The sequence below is a fragment of the Saccopteryx leptura genome, chromosome 13 (assembly GCF_036850995.1).
Source record: "Saccopteryx leptura isolate mSacLep1 chromosome 13, mSacLep1_pri_phased_curated, whole genome shotgun sequence".
Taxonomy (NCBI): domain Eukaryota; kingdom Metazoa; phylum Chordata; class Mammalia; order Chiroptera; family Emballonuridae; genus Saccopteryx; species Saccopteryx leptura.
In genome coordinates, this window is record NC_089515.1 from 15537381 (window position 1) to 15560102 (window position 22722).

General features: G+C 48.9%; 1 protein-coding gene across 31 annotated transcripts in view; it reads right to left on the minus strand.

Annotated features, from left to right (window-relative positions):
• TCF7L2 (transcription factor 7 like 2) overlaps positions 1–22722 on the minus strand; it is a 200515-nt gene that overhangs the window by 68997 nt on the left and 108796 nt on the right. For 11 of the 31 annotated variants that reach the window (XM_066355845.1, XM_066355842.1, XM_066355840.1 and 8 more), the window contains one exon: positions 5673–5816. The exons of 18 other annotated variants lie outside the window; for them this stretch is intronic. In XM_066355845.1, coding sequence (XP_066211942.1) covers positions 5673–5816 — 144 coding nt within the window. The remainder of the gene's footprint in view (positions 1–5672; positions 5817–22722) is intronic. 2 more of the 31 variants (XM_066355839.1, XM_066355862.1) reach the window with 1 other exon arrangement.

Genomic DNA, 22722 nt, shown 5'->3' on the forward strand with positions numbered 1-22722 from the left:
CGTAAGGACAGGGGCAGGAGGTTATAACAAAAGCTGGACAGAGGCCACCGTCTTCCTCCTTTGAACCCAAGGAGAGGCCAGCCATTGCCTGGGCAAGGACAGCCCGCGGAAAGGGGGCCACCCCCTCACCGGTCCTCACCAGGGCTGACAGGGCTCCTCTCCCACCTTGCTGCCCAAAACAACCAAACAAGTTGTGTTTACTCCTGCATTTTTTAATGCAAACCAGTTTGAAATGAACTTTCAGAGCTATTTTGGAGAAAGCTGGAAAAGGACACAGCGGCTAGCACCCTCTCCGGCTACGCGCGCGGGGGCTGGTGAACGAGCACAGGCTGAACGCGGGGACTGAGGGTTCTCCCAGGGAAGGAGTGAACCGACTCCCTCCACCTTGTTCGTCCGACAATAACTGCCCTTAATAAAAATGAGTAAATTAAGTCCCGGAGTCTGAGCTGAAGTATGGTTCCTCACTGTTTCCAAATTCCAAACGTGTGCTTCAAGGGCACAAAAGACACTGATAAAGGAAGAGGACTCTGAGAAACAGAGCTATCACAGCCAGCAGACAGACAGACAGATGGCCTGCCTGGACAGATAATGAGAAAAGCCATCAGTGAAAGCGTCCACTCCCTCTCTTCAAGGACTGAACAAGCATTTTGACTTGGAGGCCCCATAAGGAAGAAAAAGTTAAGGCTAATTTAAGCTCATCCTTGACGCAGTGCAGCCCATTAAACACTGATCTGTCACACCACAGGATGACCAAAGGGGAGGGGCCAAAAAACAATAAACTGTGCAGATGACATGTCACGCATCAAAGGCCCAAGTCTTCTCTATTAATGACCTTTGTCACACGGGATGCAAAGAAAACATGTGACTCACGAAGACTGGGGAGAAGGGAGGCAGGCACAGAGATAGGAGCTGTGACACTGCCCGTGACGTCCTGGAGGATGTCGGGTGGCCCAGGAGGCCCGGGCCCAGGGCAAGAGGACACCCCCAGCCAGCCCACAGAAGGAGCTCCTCAGAGGACCTCCGTGCACTCTGCCTGGGCTTCCTACTTCCTGAACCAGCTTCACAGGGTGGGAGCAAAGCGGAAGAAGGGAGAACAGCGTGTACAGGGTTCAGACTACAGACGGCAAACAACAAGGGCCACAGGGCCCAGAACGAGCCTCTCCCTTCCTGGGCCTGCCCCCCCACCCCACCGTGGACAGCGCTGTGTCTACCTGTGTCAGTCACACAGGGGGTGCCAGGTGGCAGGGAGCTACAGCATGCTCAAGGTGCCCTGGGAATGGGACTTCACCAAGTTATGAGACGTTCCAAGTTGGGCACAGGTGTCTGTTTCTAGTTCTGGAGCGGTTAATTGGCAGAGGAGACACAGGTGCTCATTTAACCTAGAAGAATTCAACAAGCTTTGCAAACAGAGAATGACAGAAAGGAGAAATAACAAAATAATACAGGAGGTCCCACAGCCATCCCACCCCAGGGTGGGGGGTGAACTGCTGGTCCACCTGTGCAGAGTGGCCCAGGGCTGAGCCATGGATTCGTAAATCATGGAGACATGCTGGAATTTCCGGAGTCATTCTGTCTTCGCTGTTTTCAACGAGCACTCTCCCCCATGAAATGCACTGTAATAGTGAAACTCTGCAGACAGTCTGTTTACACCAGGGCGATGACTAAGCAGACTGAGGGACACCCACTACTAGAATGGACAACCATTAGAAGAAGTTTTAAGAAGAGTCTTTAAAGGCAGACACAGGGAAGCGTTTCTATGACTGGCGATGCGATCTATAAACAGAAAACAATCCGCATACACGCTATGCTCCGGCCTGTGATTTTTTTTTAAAACAATCTTTGAAAAGATTGCGAGTCTGTCAAAATATGACCTTGGCCTTCGAGAAGTATTTGTACTGTTTTCTCATCCTGCGTGTCTCCCCGTGCTCGGGACACGGCGTGAGGTCGCAGCCCAGAGCGTCATGGCCACGCGGCCGTCACCCCTGTCAATCAGAGCCCCCGACGCAGCTGACAGGGGACAGGGAGGACACATGAAACACCCAGCGTAACAGAATGCTCGCTAATGCATGGTGATCATTACAGACCCTTTTAATGCAGGAAAAATCTAGATTTTTCCATATATAACATGTAATAAATAAATAAGTACACCAAGGAAATGAAGTAATGCCTATGTTTGTTTCAGTGACTAACGAGCATAATTAAAACTTCGGCCGTGATGCCATGCTTTTTAGAAATCAGACATATAATAAGCCACAGATTTATAGGATGTGGTCTAATAAACCTAAGAAAAGTTTCATTTCCTCTCACCAAAATGGTTAACTCCCTGTCTGTGTGACTAGCTTTGCAAAATTAGCAGAAGTCTCGTTTCTCCTTAAATGTATGAGTTGAGAGGTTCATAAGCAAGTACCCACAATAATGTGCCCTCTTTTGAATACATACGCGTGTTCGCACGCGCACTCATGTACTCACATATCCCTAACAGATGGAGAAACAGGCTCCACACTAGCAAAAAGATAGGTCAGCCAAAACCTCAGGAGGGACACAGCGCGCCATCTTGCTGATCTCCAGAGATTAGGAAAGGTCTGTAGAAGCCCCGAAGAGGAAGGAAACAAGGAGTAAGGAAAAGACTGGGACAAAGAACTTTTTAAAAGATCGTTTGCAAGCATTTCCGTGAAAATGGTATTGACTAAGCAATTACAGGAAAAAACACTTTCTTTTTATCTGAAAGCACTTATGCTGTGGGTCACACCCTATCCTTGTCACTATTAAACAGGTTAATAGCCCCGCTGTAATGACTCTGTATGGCTAGCTTTAAAATGTTCGGGAATAGCTGACGAGAAAGAAGTGAGTCATGCCTGCCCAGGTGGGTATTGACTTTCTTAGTCATATTTACTCAACTGGTCAGCCAACCCGAAGTCTCTCGAGGAGAGAACTAAAGGTTAGACTCAGATGAACAGCAAGGGAAGAGAAACGGGGACAAGGAAAGCTTCAACATGGACGGGGCAGAGGTACCCACACTGCTGTACTTGTAAAGCGGACACGGAACTTTGAATGTCCTGTGTCAGAAGTTCCGTCCCAGCTCCTGGGATGGCTGGGGTGTTGAACAACATCCAACACCTCCTTCAACAAGAAGATGGTTGGTGTGGAAGGCTCCAAACCAGGGACTATTGCTGAGGCCTTTCATGAACAGCAGTTTGAAAGTTCCGTCCCTTTGCTGTGTGATCTTAAGCAAGTTGCTTAACCTCCCTGTGGCTCATCTGCAAAAAGGGAATAATCAGTGTACACACCACTTCCAGAAGTGCCTGGGCCCCAGAAAGCACTGTGTTAAAGAGCACACTTCGGTCAGTGTTTGGAGGGAGCCTCGTAGATCCCAGGGAAGCAGGCTGGGCAAGTACTTACTCCACTGCCACCCCCTTTTTACAGACTGAGGCACTGCACCCCACAGGGGCGACACACCTTGCCAACAGGGGCCAGAGAACATTGGCCTCAAACCCAGTCCTGACGCCAATCGTGCTCAGTTTCTGCTACGCTACCCAGAGCCACCTCAAGGATGTGTGTGCTTTGGACAGTGATTTCCATACACCAGCCCAACTGCTGAAGTAGGAGACACTACGAAGGAGACGTAACTAACTTCTGGGAGAGGCTGCACAGAAAACCAGCGGCGCAGCTGAGCTGCCCGCGGTGGCCGCCCATCATGCAGACACTCCACCAGTGCACAGCTCCCCAAGAACCTCGCACCAGCAGGTCTGACCGGGCCCCCACCTTCCTCGTGTGATGCTCACAAATGCCCCTGGGGGGTTCCCCTTCTCTGATGGGGAAATTGAGGCAGAACGGTAGGGTAACTTGCCCAAGTTCACACAGCCCATGAGTGGCGTCCCTGTGTCTGACTGAGTCACAGCTTTGGGATTTAGACTAATCCTGAAGGTGGGACGGCTGGCCTTTCCCAGAGGACAGTCCCCTGTGCTAAGGGCACAGCAGCGGGGCCTAACCTGTGGATCTCGAGGTGTGAGGCAGAAACCCAGCCTTTCTTCTTCATTTTCCTCACATTCAAAAATGGGGACCTAGTTCTCCTTCATGGACCTCCTAACTCCGACCAAAGATTAACAAGTCACCGTTTCGCCAGGCCCTGGTGGAGGAACAGCTGTGTTCGGTGTGGCCTTCTCACCCACAGTCAGAATGGACTACTTACTAAAAAAGATGAGTCAGGGAGGGATCGCCAAGAAAAACCTCCATACGGACCTGCGGCTGCACAGAACAGGGAACCCCCGGCCGGTCAGCCCCGGCCACTTAAAAGGACACGGGCTTTACACAGACGCCGCGGGCCAGGTAATTAATCCAGGTACACTCCAGCAACAGGCTCGGTTTTCGCTCACCTGGCCCAAGGGGAACGGTGAGACAGGAAAGTTTCCGCGAGACACCGATCTGGGGCGTTACCAGCCAGAACTAAGAGACAGTAGGGTGTAGGAAAGGATCCTTGGTGTTGTGTCAAGTGAAAAGAAAATACAAAAACAGTGTAAAGCACAATTCCAACTTTGTGGAAAGACTTTTTAAAGGTTTAGACATGTGAATGGTGAGAATGAGATGCACCCGGATATTAAGAGATTATAAACAGATAGACGGTGGTTATCTATGTTTTCTTATGTAGGATTTCCCTGTGTGTCTCTAGTTCTCTTGAAGGGCTGTGCACTACTTCTTAAATTAGAACAAGCTTTTTAAAGATGATTTGGTTCCCCCCTTTTCTCTCTCCTGAGGCAAGACACGTGTACAAGTGTTCATATATTCCAGGCCCGCCTTCTGTTCTTGCAGCCCTAACATGTAGCACAGCACTCGGCACATAGTAGGTATACAATAAATGTTTTCAAAAGACAGAGGACTTTACAAATTAGTTCTCAAATATTCACTTTTCTTTAAAAAAAAAAAAAAAGCTAGCTAGCATTAGTATGAAATCATTTGCTAACAAGTCTAATGAGTTACTTTAAAATTTTTATCTGCATTGACTTTTGCTTTTCTGAAGATGAAAGCCTGTTCCCCACGTTCTTTATTCTTTGGGACCACTAATTTGAAGAGAACTGTCACTCCCAAGCATGGAGCAGTGTGGGGTATTGGCAACGCATTGAATTATTTAAAGGAAATTAACAATGCTTCCTGTCCTCGGAGAGTAAGGTCTGCGAGGACACCATTCACAGCTGCCTGGAGAAGGTGACTCGGTAGAGGACCGGGCTTTCTCAGCACCCTGAATTCTAAGAGAAAAATCTCTAAGTTCTAAATGACTGATAACAAAGGCAAAGTTGAGGTGATAACTTCTCCACTGGGAGCTGGAAAGCGGCCCAGAAAGTTATTTCCTGGGGGTCAAGTTTAATGGGGTAACGTATTCATTCTCGCAGAAGCTACATGTGACACTGGACTGGTGGCCTCTCCACTGGGAGCCAGGTACCTGGGGTTCACGGAAGCACCACCCTCCACCCTCTTCTCGTAAACTGGCATTTTTATGGTGGTGATAAACTGATCAGTGGTCAGTGTACCCAGACATCATGGCACCAGTCTGATCGTGGCCCGGCGGGAATGCAGGGACCATGGTGGATGGCCCTGCCCTGGCTCGAGGTCAAGTTGGGCTGGGCGGTCTCATTACGGGGCCAGCTCATCCCATCCCATCGTTCTGCTCCGCAACCTACCTCCAAACACCAGGGCTCCCCAACCTTTTGTAAGGAGTGGCTCCTTTTCATGTCCCTGAAGACTTGAGTGCTGACAGTGAAGTCTGAGGGGGGGTAGAGGTGCTGACAGTCGTGTCCCTGAGTGCAGCAAGGGAGGGGACACTGCTGCCAGGAAGAAAGGGGAACAGAGTGAGGCTCGGGAGGGAGGGGAACGCGTCACCACGGCATTCACGGCCCCCAGCCTGGCTCTCTGCCTTGACCCACACTCCTCTGCAAGCTCCAAGCACGGAGGGTTACGCTTCCCTACTTGAACCCAGAACTCTCCCACCCCCCTGCTGGCCAGCCTCCAGGGATGTCTTAAACACAGCCTCCTCCATGCAGACTTTCTGCTACATCCCTCCCCGCTCTTCCCCCCTGCCCATGGCGACCCCAATGGGCGCGGCCACTCCTGCCTCTGGGCCTCCTGGGAGCCGGCTGGTCAGCATTGCTCTCTCTTTCTCTCAACTTACCTTACCGAATCTTCTATTAGTTTAGACCAGGTGGTACTTACTGCTGATCTTTCTACCCTACGAAAATGCAATTGCATATGATTCCACCCATGCAGCTATTTGGGGATCTGTCTTAACTCGTTTCCCTCGGCCAGACTGCAGTCTTTTTGAGAGAGAAGCAACCACATGGACCTCTCCAGACCCCTCGGAAGATCTGGCAGGCAGCTCACAGCCTGAGTGCCCCATAAGGAGGTGCTGCCCGGAATTTCCACCCAGCTGGAGCCCCGTCCAGAGAGCTGCCTCACTTCACTGTCTGCTCCGTCCGCGGCTCAACAGGGCCGTGCATGTCCTTCCGCTACTCCTCACAACCACCCTGTGAGGTAGGTGCGCTCATTACACAGAGGAGGAAACTGACTCAGAGACGTTCAGGAGCATGCCCAAGGTCACACAGAGAGTAAAGGTCAGAGGGGGAATATGGACCAGGTCTCAGTCAGCTCACAGTGCTGCTGTGTAGACGTGTTTGCCTGTCCGGATGTTGGCTACTGCTCTATAAATGGGGTAGAGAATTTAGGGGTAGAAAGGGAGACCTCAGGTCCGAAAAGAGCTGTTTCACAACAAAGAAATAGCATTTTAATTGTCTTTAAAAGAAAAAAAAATATCACCCTGGCCAGGTAGCTCAGTTGGTTAGAGCATCATCCCGATACAGCAAGGCCGAGGGTTCAAACCCCAGTCAGGGCACATACAAGAATCAACCAATGAATGCATGAATAAGCAGGACAACAAATCGTGTTTCTCTCTTCCCCTTTCTCTCTCTCTAAAACCAATAAATAAATAAAAATAAAATAAAAATGCTTTTTAACTTGACTTCCAGGAATTCTTTTTAAAGAATCTATGCCTTCTCTGTTCTAGTTTTTTTTTTTTTAAGTTTTATGCAAAGGAAAACCCCATATACAAATCTCTCTTCTCCTTCTTAATACTGAGTAACAGAATTCAAGATGAAGAATATGACATTGAGCACAAGACCCAACATCTTACATTCCGGAAGTCACTGAAGAACAGAATGCACACAGTGGGTACTGAAAACGGAGACAGAAACATCGACAGAAATAAAGAACAAATCCACAAAACAGCAGCCACAGTTCTAGAATAATTTACATGGTCCCCGTATTTCCTGGTCCTCCCCTGGGGAGTTTATCCCTGGATTAAAATCATTCAAAGGCCACATGAACTCCCCATATGAGAAGGGGCCGCATCACCACCTACAAACTGGTGCAACTCAAGGGCCTTCTACTGGTGGCAGCAATCCCTACGTCTTGATTCTGAAAGCCACCAATGACAGCCCAGAGGTGTGCCCCACAGCACGGGCTGCCTAAGCCCCAGAGGACGCACTGGCGGCCACCCCGAGAGGTCTCTGGGCTCTAAAGCACTCATCTGGCCCATTTGTAAACAGGATCATGAGTCATCAGGCAAGCCTGAGTCCATTTGCAAGACTGGCCCAGCTTTACCACTACGGTGATCATAACTCTGCCTTGTCACAACAGTGACTCACCTGACTGCCTCCTACGAAGGGTGGCACGGTTTAACCCTCCAAGTATTCCTGGAAGGAACCCAGCAATGTAGAGGTTTCAATCCTTGTCTTGTCTGCTTGCTTTGTTTCCTAACACAAGGCTGAGAGCAAAGCGGCAAGTTCCAGGGGACAGGTGCACAAACACATACATGCACACGCACACGCACACGCACACTAGGTGTAGATACTCTTCCATGCCTGGGAACCTCAGAGCCGAATGTGCACGTCACGGTCGCCCATCCTGCGCGAGCAGCCAGCCGGTCCTCAGACTCTCCTTATTTCCATCTTATCTTATGGCCCTACCCTGCAGTTCTCTTTATTCTAATTTTCCTTAGTTACTCATTTCTAATCCTTTTGCATAATATGAAGTCTTGTGAGCCATGTTAAATTTTGTGGGGGAGGAGGAAAAGAGATGCCTTACCAACACATTCAAATGTATAATATATACAAATACAAACTCATCTTGTGCCAGGAAACAACTGTAGTTCAGTTTCCCCTAAAAGTAGACAAGTCTCCGGTGGATCCTCAAGATTAAAAAAGCAGACAGTTGTCCACCAAGTTTCCTGCTCAGCATCCATTTGTGCTTGTTCTCTGAATAGCACACCCTGAATTATTCAGGAGGCGCCAGCCCAACTCTGAAGCCATGCAGTTCGGGTGGGGGTCCCACCCCAGCTCCAGGCTTGGGCAAGTCTGCTCAGTCCCAATGCACTCAGCATACTACCCCCCCCCCCACCACAGCAGCGGGTTCAGAATTGTGGGGGAAGAGAGGAGCTCTCTGAACTTGAACCTGCCCCCATCAAATGAAGTCAACCTGAAGGAAAGCAGAGCCAGGAGCTGGGGGGAAATGGTGCTCTGATAGATGAGCCCTTGGATCCAGCCATGCCTGAAGCATGGAATAACTGTGGACTTTTCAGTCTGGACCAACATACTCATTCAAGCTGTGAGGAGAGAGAGAGAGAGAGGCATGCTCACTGGGGCAGCCAAGTCACCTTAGTCAGATTGACCTCAACCATCGCCATCCACAAAGCAAGCAGCAGAGTGGCAAGGAACTGGAGACGCTCCAGGAAAAGGCACATGAGTTTCATGCTCCCGGCGGTGACCAGGGGAGGCTCCACTGCAACCTACTGGAGTAGGCATCTGGTGTTTTTTGAAGCAGACGTGTCTGGAGAGGGGAAGGAAGACCCTGCAGCAAATCACACACCTGCTGGAATGACCACCTGGGCCTCCTTCTTGTCTAGCGCCTCCGAAGCCGCTGGCTACCCTGACCCGCTATAGGATGTGGTCTCCGGAAAGCAGGGGCCACGAACATTAGTGCCGCCGCCGCCCCCAGGCCTTCTCCAGAAGCACACGGCCTGTCTGTGACAGAGGACGGCAAGGGGCGGGACAACTCTGGGGACGGGGCCTGTCACGAGAAAGCTTAGGCAGAGAGTACGGCGGGTCTCCTTTCACCAGTGGTGCGGCACTGGATGACATGGCGGTGGGCTGGCCCGCTCTGGGCACGGCCACATGGATCAAGAATCAAGGTGTGCCACAGAGAAAGCAGCAATACTGGTACTTTCTACTATTTCCTTTCTTTATAAACTTATACAGCCCCTCCTCACCCCGCCCTACTCCAACAGGTGGCTGGGTGATATTCAAATGTTAACACAACAGAAAGAAAACCAATGAACTAGAAAGTACAATTTGCTCTGCCAGGAAAAACAACAAAAAAGAAAGGGGCATATAAGGAACAGAAAAGCATTTAAAAACAAAAAAACAAAAACAAAACCTTAAAAACACTAAAGCCTCCAGAGATAAAGACTTTGTATGAAATAATGTTATTCAGACCCAGTCTAGCCAATAGCTGTGGGCTGTTGGGAGAATTCTGAGCCCACCTCTAAGGCAGAAAGAAAAAGTATTCAATGCTGTCTCAGAAAAGTTTGGTGTGATGGTTAATTTTATGTGTCAATTTAACTGGGACATGTCAAATCTAACATTATTCTGAGCATTTCCATGTCTTTGGATGAATTCAAAACTGGTTGTCCCCCCCTAATGTGAATGGGCCTCAGCTGATCATTTGAAGTCTTGAACAGAAACGAAAGGCTAATCTCTCCCCCAAATAAGGGGGAATTCTTCCTGCCTTCAAGCTGAAACATGGGTTTTTCCTCCATTTAGACTTGAACTGAAATGTTGGCTCTTCCCAAGTCTCAACCCAGCCAGCCTCTGGACTGGAACTACTCCACTGGCTCTCCTGGGTCCCCAGCTTACTGACTGCAGATCTTGGGACTTATCAGTCTTCAAAATGGCTGGAGCCAATTCCTTATAATACATCACACACTTACCGTACTGGTTCTGTTTCTCTGGAGAACCCTAATACATTTGGGTTGTGTTATATTTTTTTATGTGGTTTTTTCCCCCCACAGCAAGAGGGAAAGGATTATTTGTGGGTCTCTAAAATAAATCAGAATTGGCCTAGCCACGTAGCTCAGCTGGTTGGGCATTGTCTTGATACACCAAGGTTGTGGGTTCGATCCCCAGTTAGGGCACATATAAGAATCAACCAATGATTCATAAATAAGTGAAACAAATCAGTGTTTCTCTCACTACCTGCCTATCTCTCTCTAATCAATCAATAAAATAAAAACTTCTTATCAAATAAATCAGAATTGCAAATGGAAGAAATCTTAAATATATATAATATAATCAAAACTTTTGGACTCACTTTTTAATCCCTAAACCTAGACATACCCAGGACTACACAGCTAGAAAAGAACAACTAAAACCCAGACTTTTAATACTACACATAACATAAAAGAATTTTATTTTGAAAGCACAGCATCTTTGGAGGATTTAATATCCATTTAAGAAAAGGGCATTGGCAAGAGGCATTGCACTAAAAGAGCAAATCAGTAAAATGACAAATTTTTAAAAATTCCGCAGAGGGTAAAATCCCCATAGCTTATATCATGTATTCACATATACACACATATGTTTAAACAAATATACAAAAAATATATAAGCAACAGCAACAACAACCAACCAAAGCCCACATGCACATATAAGACCTAGGAGAGACAGTTAAGTCCTCACAGATTATGCTGATTTAGTTTTAAGCTCCATCAATAATTTTCACCTCTGAAGGTGAGGCAACTTTGATGGGAACTAATTACATTTGAAATATGTTGTTAAACAACATAGATGCAAAGATACCATAATCAGGGCTCCCAACAGGTTACCCCTTTTGTCACTAAAGAGGAGCCCACTTCTTTCCCAAATCCAGATGTCATCACTGACATGGCAAATGTACGCATTTTTTTTTCTAAATTGTGCACATATGTGAGGGACACAGAATGAGAATCTGTGCATGCTGCATGTGTGTGCACATGTGCTGGCGTAAGCATCAAATACAGAAGCAAAGGGCCTGCAGTCAGGAATGGCATGTGCCAGCTCAGACATCTACCTCCTCCTCCCTCACCCATGACAATGCCACTCGGCCACCCTGCTCAGAGCTGGCAGGCGACAGGGGAAACGGAAGCACCATCCCTTCTTGGCCCTCCAGGACCTCATCTAAGTGAGAAAGAAATCAGGATTCAAATGGAAGGCAAAACAGAATGAACACTAAAGAGGCCAATGTCGTCTTTGACGACGCACAGCTCCCCTTTTCCCAACCTCACCACAGAGACAGGTGAGGGGGTGTGGAGTGTCACGGCCACCTCCCAGTAAACTAGGTGTGCGCCCTGTAGCTCCGCCCTGTAGCTCCGGGGCTGGGTCAGTAACATCACGTGAGGATGCCAGCTGCTGGATGACTTACTTCTAAGTGCCCTGCCCACCCCCAGCCTGCTCCCCTCGATGGGGCTAGCAGAGCACAGAGCCCGGGGTTCCACTGGCTCCTCGAACTGCTGTCAGTGCAGGGCCCACACACCTAGATCTACAGATGCGGCCGTTACATAACAAGAAACATTTACTGAAGAAAGTTCCACTCAAGGAGCAAAGTGACATGTACCCAGTCAAGTTCTCTCGATCGGATAAAAGCGCTACATGGCTGAGGGAAAATATCTCAGAGAAGGCATCACCAATGGGAGTTGGCAGCATCATTTCAAAAGGCACTTTACTGGTGAAAAGAAAACTTTGCCAACTTGTTTTATTTTCTAGGGAAAAAAAATATTTCTCATTATTAAATATTGAGAAGCAGGAAATAAAACATTTTCTTTTCACTATAGTATCATAAACCACAAAGAAAAAGTAGATACAAAACAGCCATTTTTTAAGAGTTTAGGATAAAGTTAAAAACAAAAACAAAACATTTTTTATTAAAAGAGATGCTTGTACTTTTTACCTGATAGTAACACTAATTTAACTCTGTAAGTGAAGGTCAAGACTTTACTGGACTAAAAGGTAGTAACCTGAAGTGGCTAACCTTAACATCATCCAGTCGGGATATTCGGCAAGGCATGCAGGAAATGATGTTATCAACAGGCTGGAATGCTAAATGAAATCCACGCTAAGGCCACCTGGCTCCTTGGACACCAATTCCACTAGCCAGGGCACCTCTCTCCACTCTTTCCTCCGACAGTGATGATGAGTCCCGACCTCAGCAGGTAGAAGGCAAAGCTTCTCCCTGAAACCCCCTTATCGTTCTCCAGACAAGCAAAAAGCCAGCGAGCCCAGGGCGGGAAAAATGTGCTCATCAGTTACTTTAAGAGAATAGGAATTGATTCGCATGTTCAGGCAAAAAATATGAAAGCCCATCAGCTTTGACCAGCAATGATTGCCATGGAAGAAACCATAGGCAAAAGTCTGGGTTCAAGAACCACAGGCTATAGAAAGCTTTGTGAACCCAGCTACCAGAGTAAATGCAATACTGTGCTTTTAACAAGTCTGGCTAAAGGGAAGTTCCTTCCCCAAACAAGCCTTTGGGAAGGAATCTAAGCTGCGCTATATACCACCACGGAGCACCAACAAAACCGTGTGGGACCAAGGGGCCACGGGGAGAGAGTCTCATGGGGATGGAGAAGTGCACCGGGCAACCTGCTCTTTCAGAATCCACTCGTCACCTACAAAAGGGCAGTGAGCAGCCTAAAATGGGACTGAGAGGTTGTAAAGACAACGGAGGGAATGGAATGGGTGTGTCTGCGGATCTAGTTACCACGCAGGAAATTTTAGAGAGCTTTGCTCAGAAACAGAAAGCAGTGTTGATGAACAGCACCCTCCTCCCTATCAATGGAGACCAAATGTTTTCAAATGCAAATAACAGGTTTCTAGAACAACCCTGGAATTTCTCCGGGAAATGTTTTCATAATTCACATCTTGTTAGCCACAGGAGCCCCAATTACATGTCTTCGTTTCTTATTGCTGCTAACCAATTATTAGCATTAGATAATAACATACTATTTTCTGCTACTGTTTCCTGACAACATCAAACTCCAGAGGGTCTTCACGGTGCAATGACTGAATAACTGTGCAAATGAGGACTAATTTTTGAGAGAACGTTACTTAAACCTTCTCGGGTGTTTGTGAAAATAAACCACAGTGGCAGTGCACTGCACTAATTGCATAAAACTTCTTGAACTGAAAACGTTTGCAAAAAAGTTCATTATGAAAGGAGGAACCTCACTGGAAGACTTTACATCAGGGGTCCCCAAACTTTTTACACAGGGGGCCAGTTCACTGTCCCTCAGACCGTTGGAGGGCCGGACTATAAAAAAAACTATGAACAAATCCCTATGCACACTGCACATATCTTATTTTAAAGTAAAAAAACAAAACGGGAACAAATACAATATTTAAAATATCAATAAAAAACAAGTAAATTTAAATCAAGAAACTGACCAGTATTTCAATGGGAACTATGGGCCTGCTTTTGGCTAATGAGATGGTCAATGTGCTCCTTTCATTGACCACCAATGAAAGAGGTGCCCCTTCCAGAAGTGCAGCGGGGGGCCGGATAAATGGCCTCAGGGGGCCGCATGTGGCCCGCGGGGCCATAGTTTGGGGACCCCTGCTTTACATGATAGAAGGATAGAAATATTCAAAACCAGCGGATTCCCACAGGCAGAACCAACCTTGAGACCTTCTTTCTCACTCAGAATGGGAAGGCGCACGAGAATTTGGGGGAACGCTTGCCAGCTCTCACTAACACCCCTGGTTCCAAAATGACACTGTCCTCCAATGTGTCATCCAGAAGGACCCACCTCTGTTGTCACTGGGCATGTGCCTTAGGCAATCACCAGAGTCCGGCCTAGTCTCTGGTGATTGGCAGAAGGCAGGGTGGACACAGCCTGGGTCACTGTTCTGTAATGTCGCTCAGTCCTATGGTATCTGGGCTGCCTCAGCCTAAAAAGGAAGACTGATGGAAGGGGTACAGGTTGAAAAGAACCTTGAAAGAGAAGAAGTGTGTGCGTGTGTGTGTGCGCACGCGCGCACGTGTGCACGGCATCAGAGACAGCCCACAGGTGAACTGGGGACCCGGAGGCTTCCATCTCATCCTGCGCCCATTTCTTCCCACCACTAAATCGATGGCCCACCTGCTACAGTGTAGCACCCAGAACAGTAACTCACATACTCTCATTCAGACGGCTCTACGAGAACACCTAGTTTACAGGATTCCCTTAAAAATTACTAAGGGCTCCCTGCTTCTTAAAGTGAAAATCATTTTCGTATGTCTGACATGTGTAGCCAATAAAGAAAAAGAAATTCAGGTTTCTCTTGAAACGTTTCTCCCCAAAGTGCTTAAGGGACATTAATGTCAAAAACAGTGCTGGAGGGTAGTGATCATAACTGATTAGGAGCTGCTGGTCCAGGCTGGTCCACCCAGCAGAAAACCCGCCTTCGGCCACATCGACCACAGTAGAGAGAGGAGCCCTGGAGCAAATCTGGGGCGAATCTGGAGCAAATCTGGACAAAGTGAATTTTCTTTTCTATCTTCAGAATGTGAACATCTTTGGACTTCTTAATATTTATAACAGGTAAAATCCAACAATCTTCTAAACAGTAGCAACAGTAGCAAACAAGCAAACCAAACACTAAACAAAATGACTCCCCAGGCTGGAAATAATTTCATTTGATCACTATCTTTTGGATGCCACTGGAGTGATTACCAAAGGAGGAGAAGATGAAGACAAAGGAGATAGAGCCTTTTGGGAACAAGTTTGAGTCACTGGAGATAACCGTCTTAATCCTCAGCCAAACTACAGAGAAAAGTTTCTGACAAACAGTTACTACTTCTACTGATTAAAAGTCTTCTGTGCTTCAGAGAGACCACGAATTCTGAAGTCCCCTTTATCCGATGTTTAGTTCCAGATAGAGTCTGTTGAGTGAAGTGCTTGTTCAAATATGTAGACCACGCACAGACTTGGAAGTTTCTGCCCAGTAACAGTGTTGACCATAAGGGCACTTCCAATAAGTGAGAAAGGATCATTTTAAAAATTAAAACAAATATGATCTAGCTTCATATTTTTAAAATTCGGAAGCTTACCCATCAACTCATGATGGATCAATAAAATATGATCTACCTACACAATGGAATATTACTTGGCAATTAAACAAGTATGAAACACTGAAACATGCCACCACATGGATGAGTCTTGGAAACACTATGCCAAGTGAAAGAAGGCAGTCACAAAAGACTACATATTGTACAATTACACACACACACACACACAGAAAACACCCCACATAGGCAAACCCACAGGCAGAAAGCAGCGGGGGCGAGGGGCAGGAGGAGAACCTGAGGAAATGGGTGACAGTTAATGGGTAAGGAGTCTCTTTTGGGGGTGATGAAAAGGTTCTAACACTGACTGTGGTGATGGTTGCAAAACTCTCCATATAAATATATTAGAAACCATTACATTTCCGCTTTAAATGGGTGTACTGTATGATATGCGAATGAACTTATTTTTTAAAAACAAGTTTTAATTGGTGTAATTGCCTTTACCTTATCTCTGTCTGACTGCTTTCTATTTGAATCCTGAACACATTTTATTTGAAATAAATACACAACTCTGGGAAATATGCAGGAGAAAAAAATTATTATTCCCATTTTACAGGAAGCCAAGGTCCAGCGAGCTTCTGTTTTCTTTCCACTGGGTTGTCTGGGCTTCCACGGGGCACAATGGGGAGAGTGTAAATTATGGGGGGAAAGTGGGTGTCAAAGGCCTTATTGTCCCCCACATCAGGGAGGAACTGATAACCAGCTCTTGCCAGATGTCTAAAATTTTTAAGGTGGAGGTTAGGTCATACAGACAAGGCTTCTAAACAAAAAAACATTTAAAAATGGCACTTGAATTACTAGTACAATGCAATTCTTTAATAGCACGAATTCAGGTTAAACAACTTAGCTAACAAAGCAGGGGAGGGGGGAGAGTCGATTTTTGAGTTGATATCTGGTGGGGTGAAAATACAGCCAATTAGACGTGGCCATATAATTTTCACATCAAACATCCTGTGCTCCCAAAGGCAGCTGAAGGCACTCGCGTGCTGTGGATTTTCCCAAGTTTTCAAGAGCAGTGACAGCCCTCTTCAACAAAGCCATTTAACATAACATAAGGTTAAAGTGGGAACCACAAACACTTGCTTTTCTTAATTTACACCTTTCATTTACTTCCCCAGAAATGTCATGGAGGAGCCATAAAATTTATGAAGTACTGTCACTGCATGGTTTCCTTTTCAGAACAGGATTTAGAAAGCAGAATGTGATCCTAGAAGGTAATCTGGAGCTACACATTTAAAATAAATAAACTTTTTAGTATTCTGGAAAAGCAAGATGATCTAGTCTGGGTCTCTCACTTTAAAAAAAAAAAAGACTATTAGGTGAGTGAAAGACTATGATTTTGAGAAACACAAGTATAATGACTTCTCATGATCTCTTCTACGGACCCAGCAGGATCTGAACCCACTCACTGCTGGACCTGAGCAAACAAAACAGCTCCGAGTCACAGGCCACCATGAAGCATGAGAAGCTTTTATATAATCATGTTGTATAGTTTTAATCATTTCTTTTTTGAAAAAAAAGAATATTCTAGCAAACCACTGAGATATTTCTAAGTATATAACTGGCAAAAAAGAAAAAAAAAAAGGACACACACTTGCAAATTGAATTGTCATTTATTTTTTAATATTCTTTCCTGTATCTTAGTCTGTTCTTCAGTTTCAGAAATAATGGGAGGCAAGCTGCTCCATAAACACGGGAAAGCAGGACTTCTCAGCCTGGACACTGCTTTGTGGCAGGGGGCCACACGAGCAGCATCGATGGCCTCTGCCCACTAGATGACAGTAGTATCCCCTGCCCAGCTGTGATAACCAAAAACGCATGCCGACACTGCCAAATGTCTCCTGGGGGACACAGTCACCCCAGGTGAGAACCAAGAAGTTGAAGGTCACTGGCTTAAACATTTTCCCACAAAATGTACCGATACAGAGGCCTGAGGTGCCCAGACCACTGCAGCGGCAACACAATCTCCCGCCCTACCCCAAACCTCCCAACAGCCAGCAGGAAACCCAGCCAAATACGGTGATGATGTCAAGTAAACATCGCCACACACACACACACACACACACACACGCACACATCCCCTAGCGACTAGGGTGTACCTTCCTTCAGCTATGTGCCAAAGTCCCACAGCTCTTTAAAGTGCTGCTAATATTGTCATTTACGAATGTACGAAGTGACAGTAATAGCAAGATTAGTATGGTCAGGCAAAGGGGGCATATTTAGGTCTCTTCAAAAATCCCAGAGCTGAGGAAATCTGCTGATCCATAACATACCCCACTTACTCAAATGGAAATCAAACGACTCCCCCTTTTCTAAGTCGGGGAGACTGTTGGTAGCCAGTCTCCTGACACAATAATGATATTTTATCTCTGATCTCCTTAATGAAATGCCCAAGATATAAAATAAAAAAATGGGCCCAAGTCTAATTCATAAATCTAGAATGTTCTGCTTAACGTAAATCCCAGTATCTTTGAGATCCAAGATGGCATTGTGCGCAAGGAAGAGGAGGGCCAGCCTTGCCCCGCATGCTGACCTTTGCGGGATTAATTAGCCTGCTGACCAGGGTGCCCCCTACACCACCTCTGCTGACTGGCCAAGGCCAGCTCACCAGCGATGGGCACAAGACGCAACAGCAGTCCCAAAGGTAAGAGGGACAAACCCCAGACCCATCGCCTCTTGTTCCGAGTGGAGAAATGCCACAACACAGCATCATTCCTGGGGTGTGGTTTGTTTTTTGGACTCTGGGAGTCGTCCAGGCCACAGGATGGGCACAGTCTGGCTAAGTGACTCACACCAAGGCGGACAGGTTGGGAAGGCTTCAGAGAAAATGAAAACAGGGTCAGGAAGCCACTCAGAAGGGAAGAGTCAAGAACATCATGTGACCCATTTAAAACCCAACCCCATCATGGTCCTCAAACCCTAAGCTATCAGGGTCCACAGTCCCCATAATGATAACTCAATGGTTCTTTCTACATAACCCCAGGTGGGAAAGGAGGCGGGGAACTCTGCCTGCTCTGAGTCCTCGGCTAGAAAGATGCCTGCTTGAAAGACAGAGACCAGCCAAGACCGACGGTGCAGGAAAGGATGGCGCAGGGCACGGACGGCGCAGGGAGACGGACGGCACAGGGCACGGACCGCGCAGGGGACGGACGGCGCAGGGGGACGGTCGGCGCAGGGCACGGACGGCGCAGGGCACGGACGGCGCAGGGGGACGGACGGGGCAGGGCACGGACGGGGCAGGGCACGGACGGCGCAGGGGGACGGACGGGGTGGGGCACGGACGGCGCAGGGGGACGGACGGGGCAGGGCACGGACGGGGCAGGGCACGGACGGCGCAGGGGGACGGACGGCGCAGGGGGACGGTCGGCGCAGGGCACGGACGGCGCAGGGCACGGACGGCGCAGGGGGACGGACGGGGCAGGGCACGGACGGCGCAGGGCACGGACGGCGCAGGGGGACGGACGGGGCAGGGCACGGACGGGGCAGGGCACGGACGGCGCAGGGGGACGGACGGGGCAGGGCACGGACGGGGCAGGGCACGGACGGCGCAGGGGGACGGACGGCGCAGGGCACGGTCGGCGCAGGGCACGGACGGCGCAGGGCACGGACGGCGCAGGGGGACGGACGGGGCAGGGCACGGACGGCGCAGGGGGACGGACGGGGCAGGGCACGGACGGGGCAGGGGGACGGACGGGGCAGGGCACGGTCGGCGCAGGGCACGGACGGCGCAGGGCACGGACGGCGCAGGGGGACGGACGGGGCAGGGCACGGACGGGGCAGGGGGACGGACGGGGCAGGGCACGGACGGGGCAGGGGGACGGACGGGGCAGGGCACGGACGGCCCAGGGCACGGACGGCACAGGGACGGACGGCCCAGGGTTGGACGGCCATATCTGCCAGCCATGGGCTTCCGTCTCACACACCAACCACCTGGCTCTGCCCTATGGAAACACGGCCAGCTGCCGGCATCCTAGGGGCCGTGTCCAGCCCTGGGGACATGAACAGTGCAGTTCCTCTAGCTCAGGGGACAGGTTCAGCACTCAGCACTTAACACTTGAATGTGTTAAGAAACTTGGGGGCCCCAGTCTTTACATTTTCACCTAAGACCCCGTGCCAACCCCACAGCATTCCTGCCGCCATGTACTCAGGGAAGCACTGCTTTCTGTTTCTTTTCTTTCCAAAAGAAAGACAAGAAATGAAAGACGGCCAGTGATGGGGAGAGCCAGGCTGCCGGCCCCCACAACAAACACAGCTCTTTGGGCTCCACAGCCAGTGTATCAAGCAGGAGCCTTGGCTTTGCCTCCTTTTATTTAAGTTTATAAGCAATCGAGTGATCTCCAAAGCACCTCCCCCAATTTATTAGCAGCAAAGTTTCTGAATAATCACGTCCTTGAGGAGTGGGGGGGGGCCTCTCTGACTACCACCTCCAGCACCCGCACAGCTCCAGGTCAGCCCCCCGACCCAGGCGACCCCACTTATTTGGGGAGGAATGGCAGTCCTCCATGGAACGACACCACCGTGACCTTCTTGGAAGGGCTCACACCATTCCCGCTGTCAGGGTCCCCAACGTGCCAGGCTGGCGAGGACAGGTCTCCGTGGGCAGGCCAAGGAGTTCAGTGGCAGCCAGCTCACACGCAAGCTGCCCGGCCGCTTCGGGCTGGGCTTTGGTTGCAGTGCAAGCACCAGCAGGTTTGGTCCCATGCCCAGCACCAACACTGATAACATCCCTGCCAGGCCACACCCAGAACAAAAGATAAAAGACTCCTCTTTCCAGAGGGTGAACCAGGGGAGAAAGGCCGGGAGGCCTGGTGGGGGGTGGGGGGCAGAGAGGAGGAAGGTTTCCTGAAACTCCCCTGGAGGCCCCCTCGCAGCACCAAGGGAACTGGTGGCACATTTCCTCCTCTGTTCTAACGTCACAAAAGACAGATACTCCAGCCTCTCCTGCCCGGTGTGCCCTCAAAGCAGGAATTCCCCCTGGAAACGAGTGCCAGGGAACGTTCGTTTCGTTTCCTAATGGTCCCAGTCCCTACAGCAGTTCAAGCAGCATTGAACCCTCTGCGGCCGACACCGAAATCTCCAGGTATTAAAAGGGAGGACCCAGGTCCAGGTCTAACCACCAAACATTCCACTGCTGATTCTAGCACGCTCTTAGTACTCAGAAAGCTTGGCTGTTTCTATCTATCTTCTGGTTTCTTGTCAAGAGTGAGGCAGACCTGAGGGTAGGAAATGGACACTGAGTCCTAGAGGCCAAGCCGAAGCGGGCACCTGGGCAAGTTTCCATCAGAAGGTCCTCACCGTGCTGAGAGCCACCAGTCGCGGAGGACCCCGGGATTGAACCAGGGACACTGGCACTCCAGGACGAGGCCCCATTCACGGCACCACCAGCCAGGGCTTGTCTGCTCTTATAAGGAACCTCAACCATGGTGACACCTCAGTGTCAGTCGTTACAGAACTCAAGGAGATCCTCTCTGCGAATACAGTAAGCACCAGCTGTATACAAAGCCCCTCAACAGGAAGAAGAATGGGTTGACCCCCTCCCGTTTCTGAATAATGTCTGAGTGCTCACGGTTGTTTGGCTGTCCCCAGGACATCCTCCTGGAAGGCGTCCTTGACTCAGGCAGGCAAGAAAGCAGCTTTCTGTTGTAGACACGCTGCCTTTCGCCTCGGAGCAGACATGCCAATCTCCATGCCCACCACACCCAACATCCGCTTCTTAGGGGGGTCTAACCCCAACCGGGGCTGCACATTCTGAGCCGTGTGACAGCCCCTCCCTGCTAATAGACCCAAGGACAGACAGCCAAGGCTGGATGGTGGCCAATGATGTCACCAGTACAAATACCCCCTCCAAACAAGGGCGAGCAGGGCCAAATTCTCTTTCTTGCTTCTTTAGGGTTTTTGTTTTTCTTTTTAACTGGGAACTCAGAAAGAAATGGAAACCAAAGGTAAAGAAATACAGAGGTGCAGCCCGTGAGGTGCAGGGGCCAAGGTGAGCATGCGTGGCAGACGTGCAGAGAACACGGAGAGAGGGTGTGAGGGTGGCCTGCAGACAGAGGGTTACAAGATGACACACAGAAGTGAGAGGAGACGGACCAAAGGGCTCGCTCAGCCCTTTGGTGACATCACGGCTGAGCACAAGGACAGCCTTGGGAGACGCGGTGGCTGGGGCCCCTCCAACAGCCTGGGGTCCACGACGATCCTGGCTTCCTGGCCTTCCACACCCACCCTCCACACCATCCACTCAGCTTCGGAAGTCTGGTGGTTGTGAATTCTGGCCCTTGTCTCTGTGAGGGCCTCGACCCATGGCAGCCTCTCCTGTGTCGTCCTATAATAAACCCCGCATGCCTCACATCAATCAAAGTGCATCCCGTCTTCCCCAAACCCTCCGTCCCGCCCCTCTCCAGCATCCTGGATCACTCACCAGGGACTCTGGGTAATCGCTGCTCAGGTGGGCCAATTTTTAGCTAAATAAATGAGTCACTCTCATCTAACTGTCAACAATGAGCAAGAACACAGAACAGAGAGACCGCAAAACCTTTTTATACCAAAAAAAAAAATCATTACATTTTGTCCAGTTGGAGCTTTGTGTCCAAAATGGGTAGTTGGTGTAAATCTCATTAGCCGTTTTTTGTTGTTGTTGTTGTTTTTTTAAGGACAGTTGAGTCTAGACTGCTCCTCCGTGTGACCAATGCTCTCCCAGGACAGTATCTCCTTAGCAGGTTGAATAAGGCACATAAGACTTGAACTTCTGAAAGAAACTTCCGAGTTTGCCTGAAGTCCGTCAAGTCACATTAAATATCATGTAGGAAGGCTTGTTTCTCAGTGAAAGAGGTCTTTAATCAGTGCCCAGAAATTAAAACGAGAGGAACAATTTGAGGGAAATCTTGGTTCTGGAAGAGGATGAGGTTCGGTCCACGTACCCATCTTCCATTTTGTAGCCCCACACAGAAACCACCGATCACTGACTCGCCAAGTCTCCATACAAGAAAAATCACAAAGAACCCCTATTTTTTTTTTAAGTCATAAGGTAAAACAGGCCAAGACTTGCCCAAGATCACACGGCACGTTTCTGCTGGGATCGCAGAAGGGCTCAGGCTCCCTGCGTCTGCATTGAGGCTCGTTCCTTCCTGCCCTGGAACTTAACTGTCACCACGCTGAAAGTTTCTGTGGAATCTGAACATAATTACATCAAAAGCCTAGCCATACTTCTTATGAAATCTAACAGAAAAAAATGTACTACGTCTCAGAAGCATCACGTGAAGCTTCTGTTTCTTGGCAACGGAGAAAAATTACAGTTAAGTATTGGGGGGGGGGGGGAGGTATAAAGAGGTCTGTGGATAATAAAATCACTTCCAACCCAAACTGACCCACATTTAGAAGTCCAGATCCCATTAATCTGACATTAGTCAATTCCGTGCTGCCGTCCAAGCATCTGAAAATTTACTTTGGGCTGAGTATCACCAGAAATTCTCCTGCCAGTGGTCTGCAGCTCGTTTCTTTGTATGACAACCTCAGCGCCTAGAACTGCAGTCCTTCTGGAGCCCATCCTAC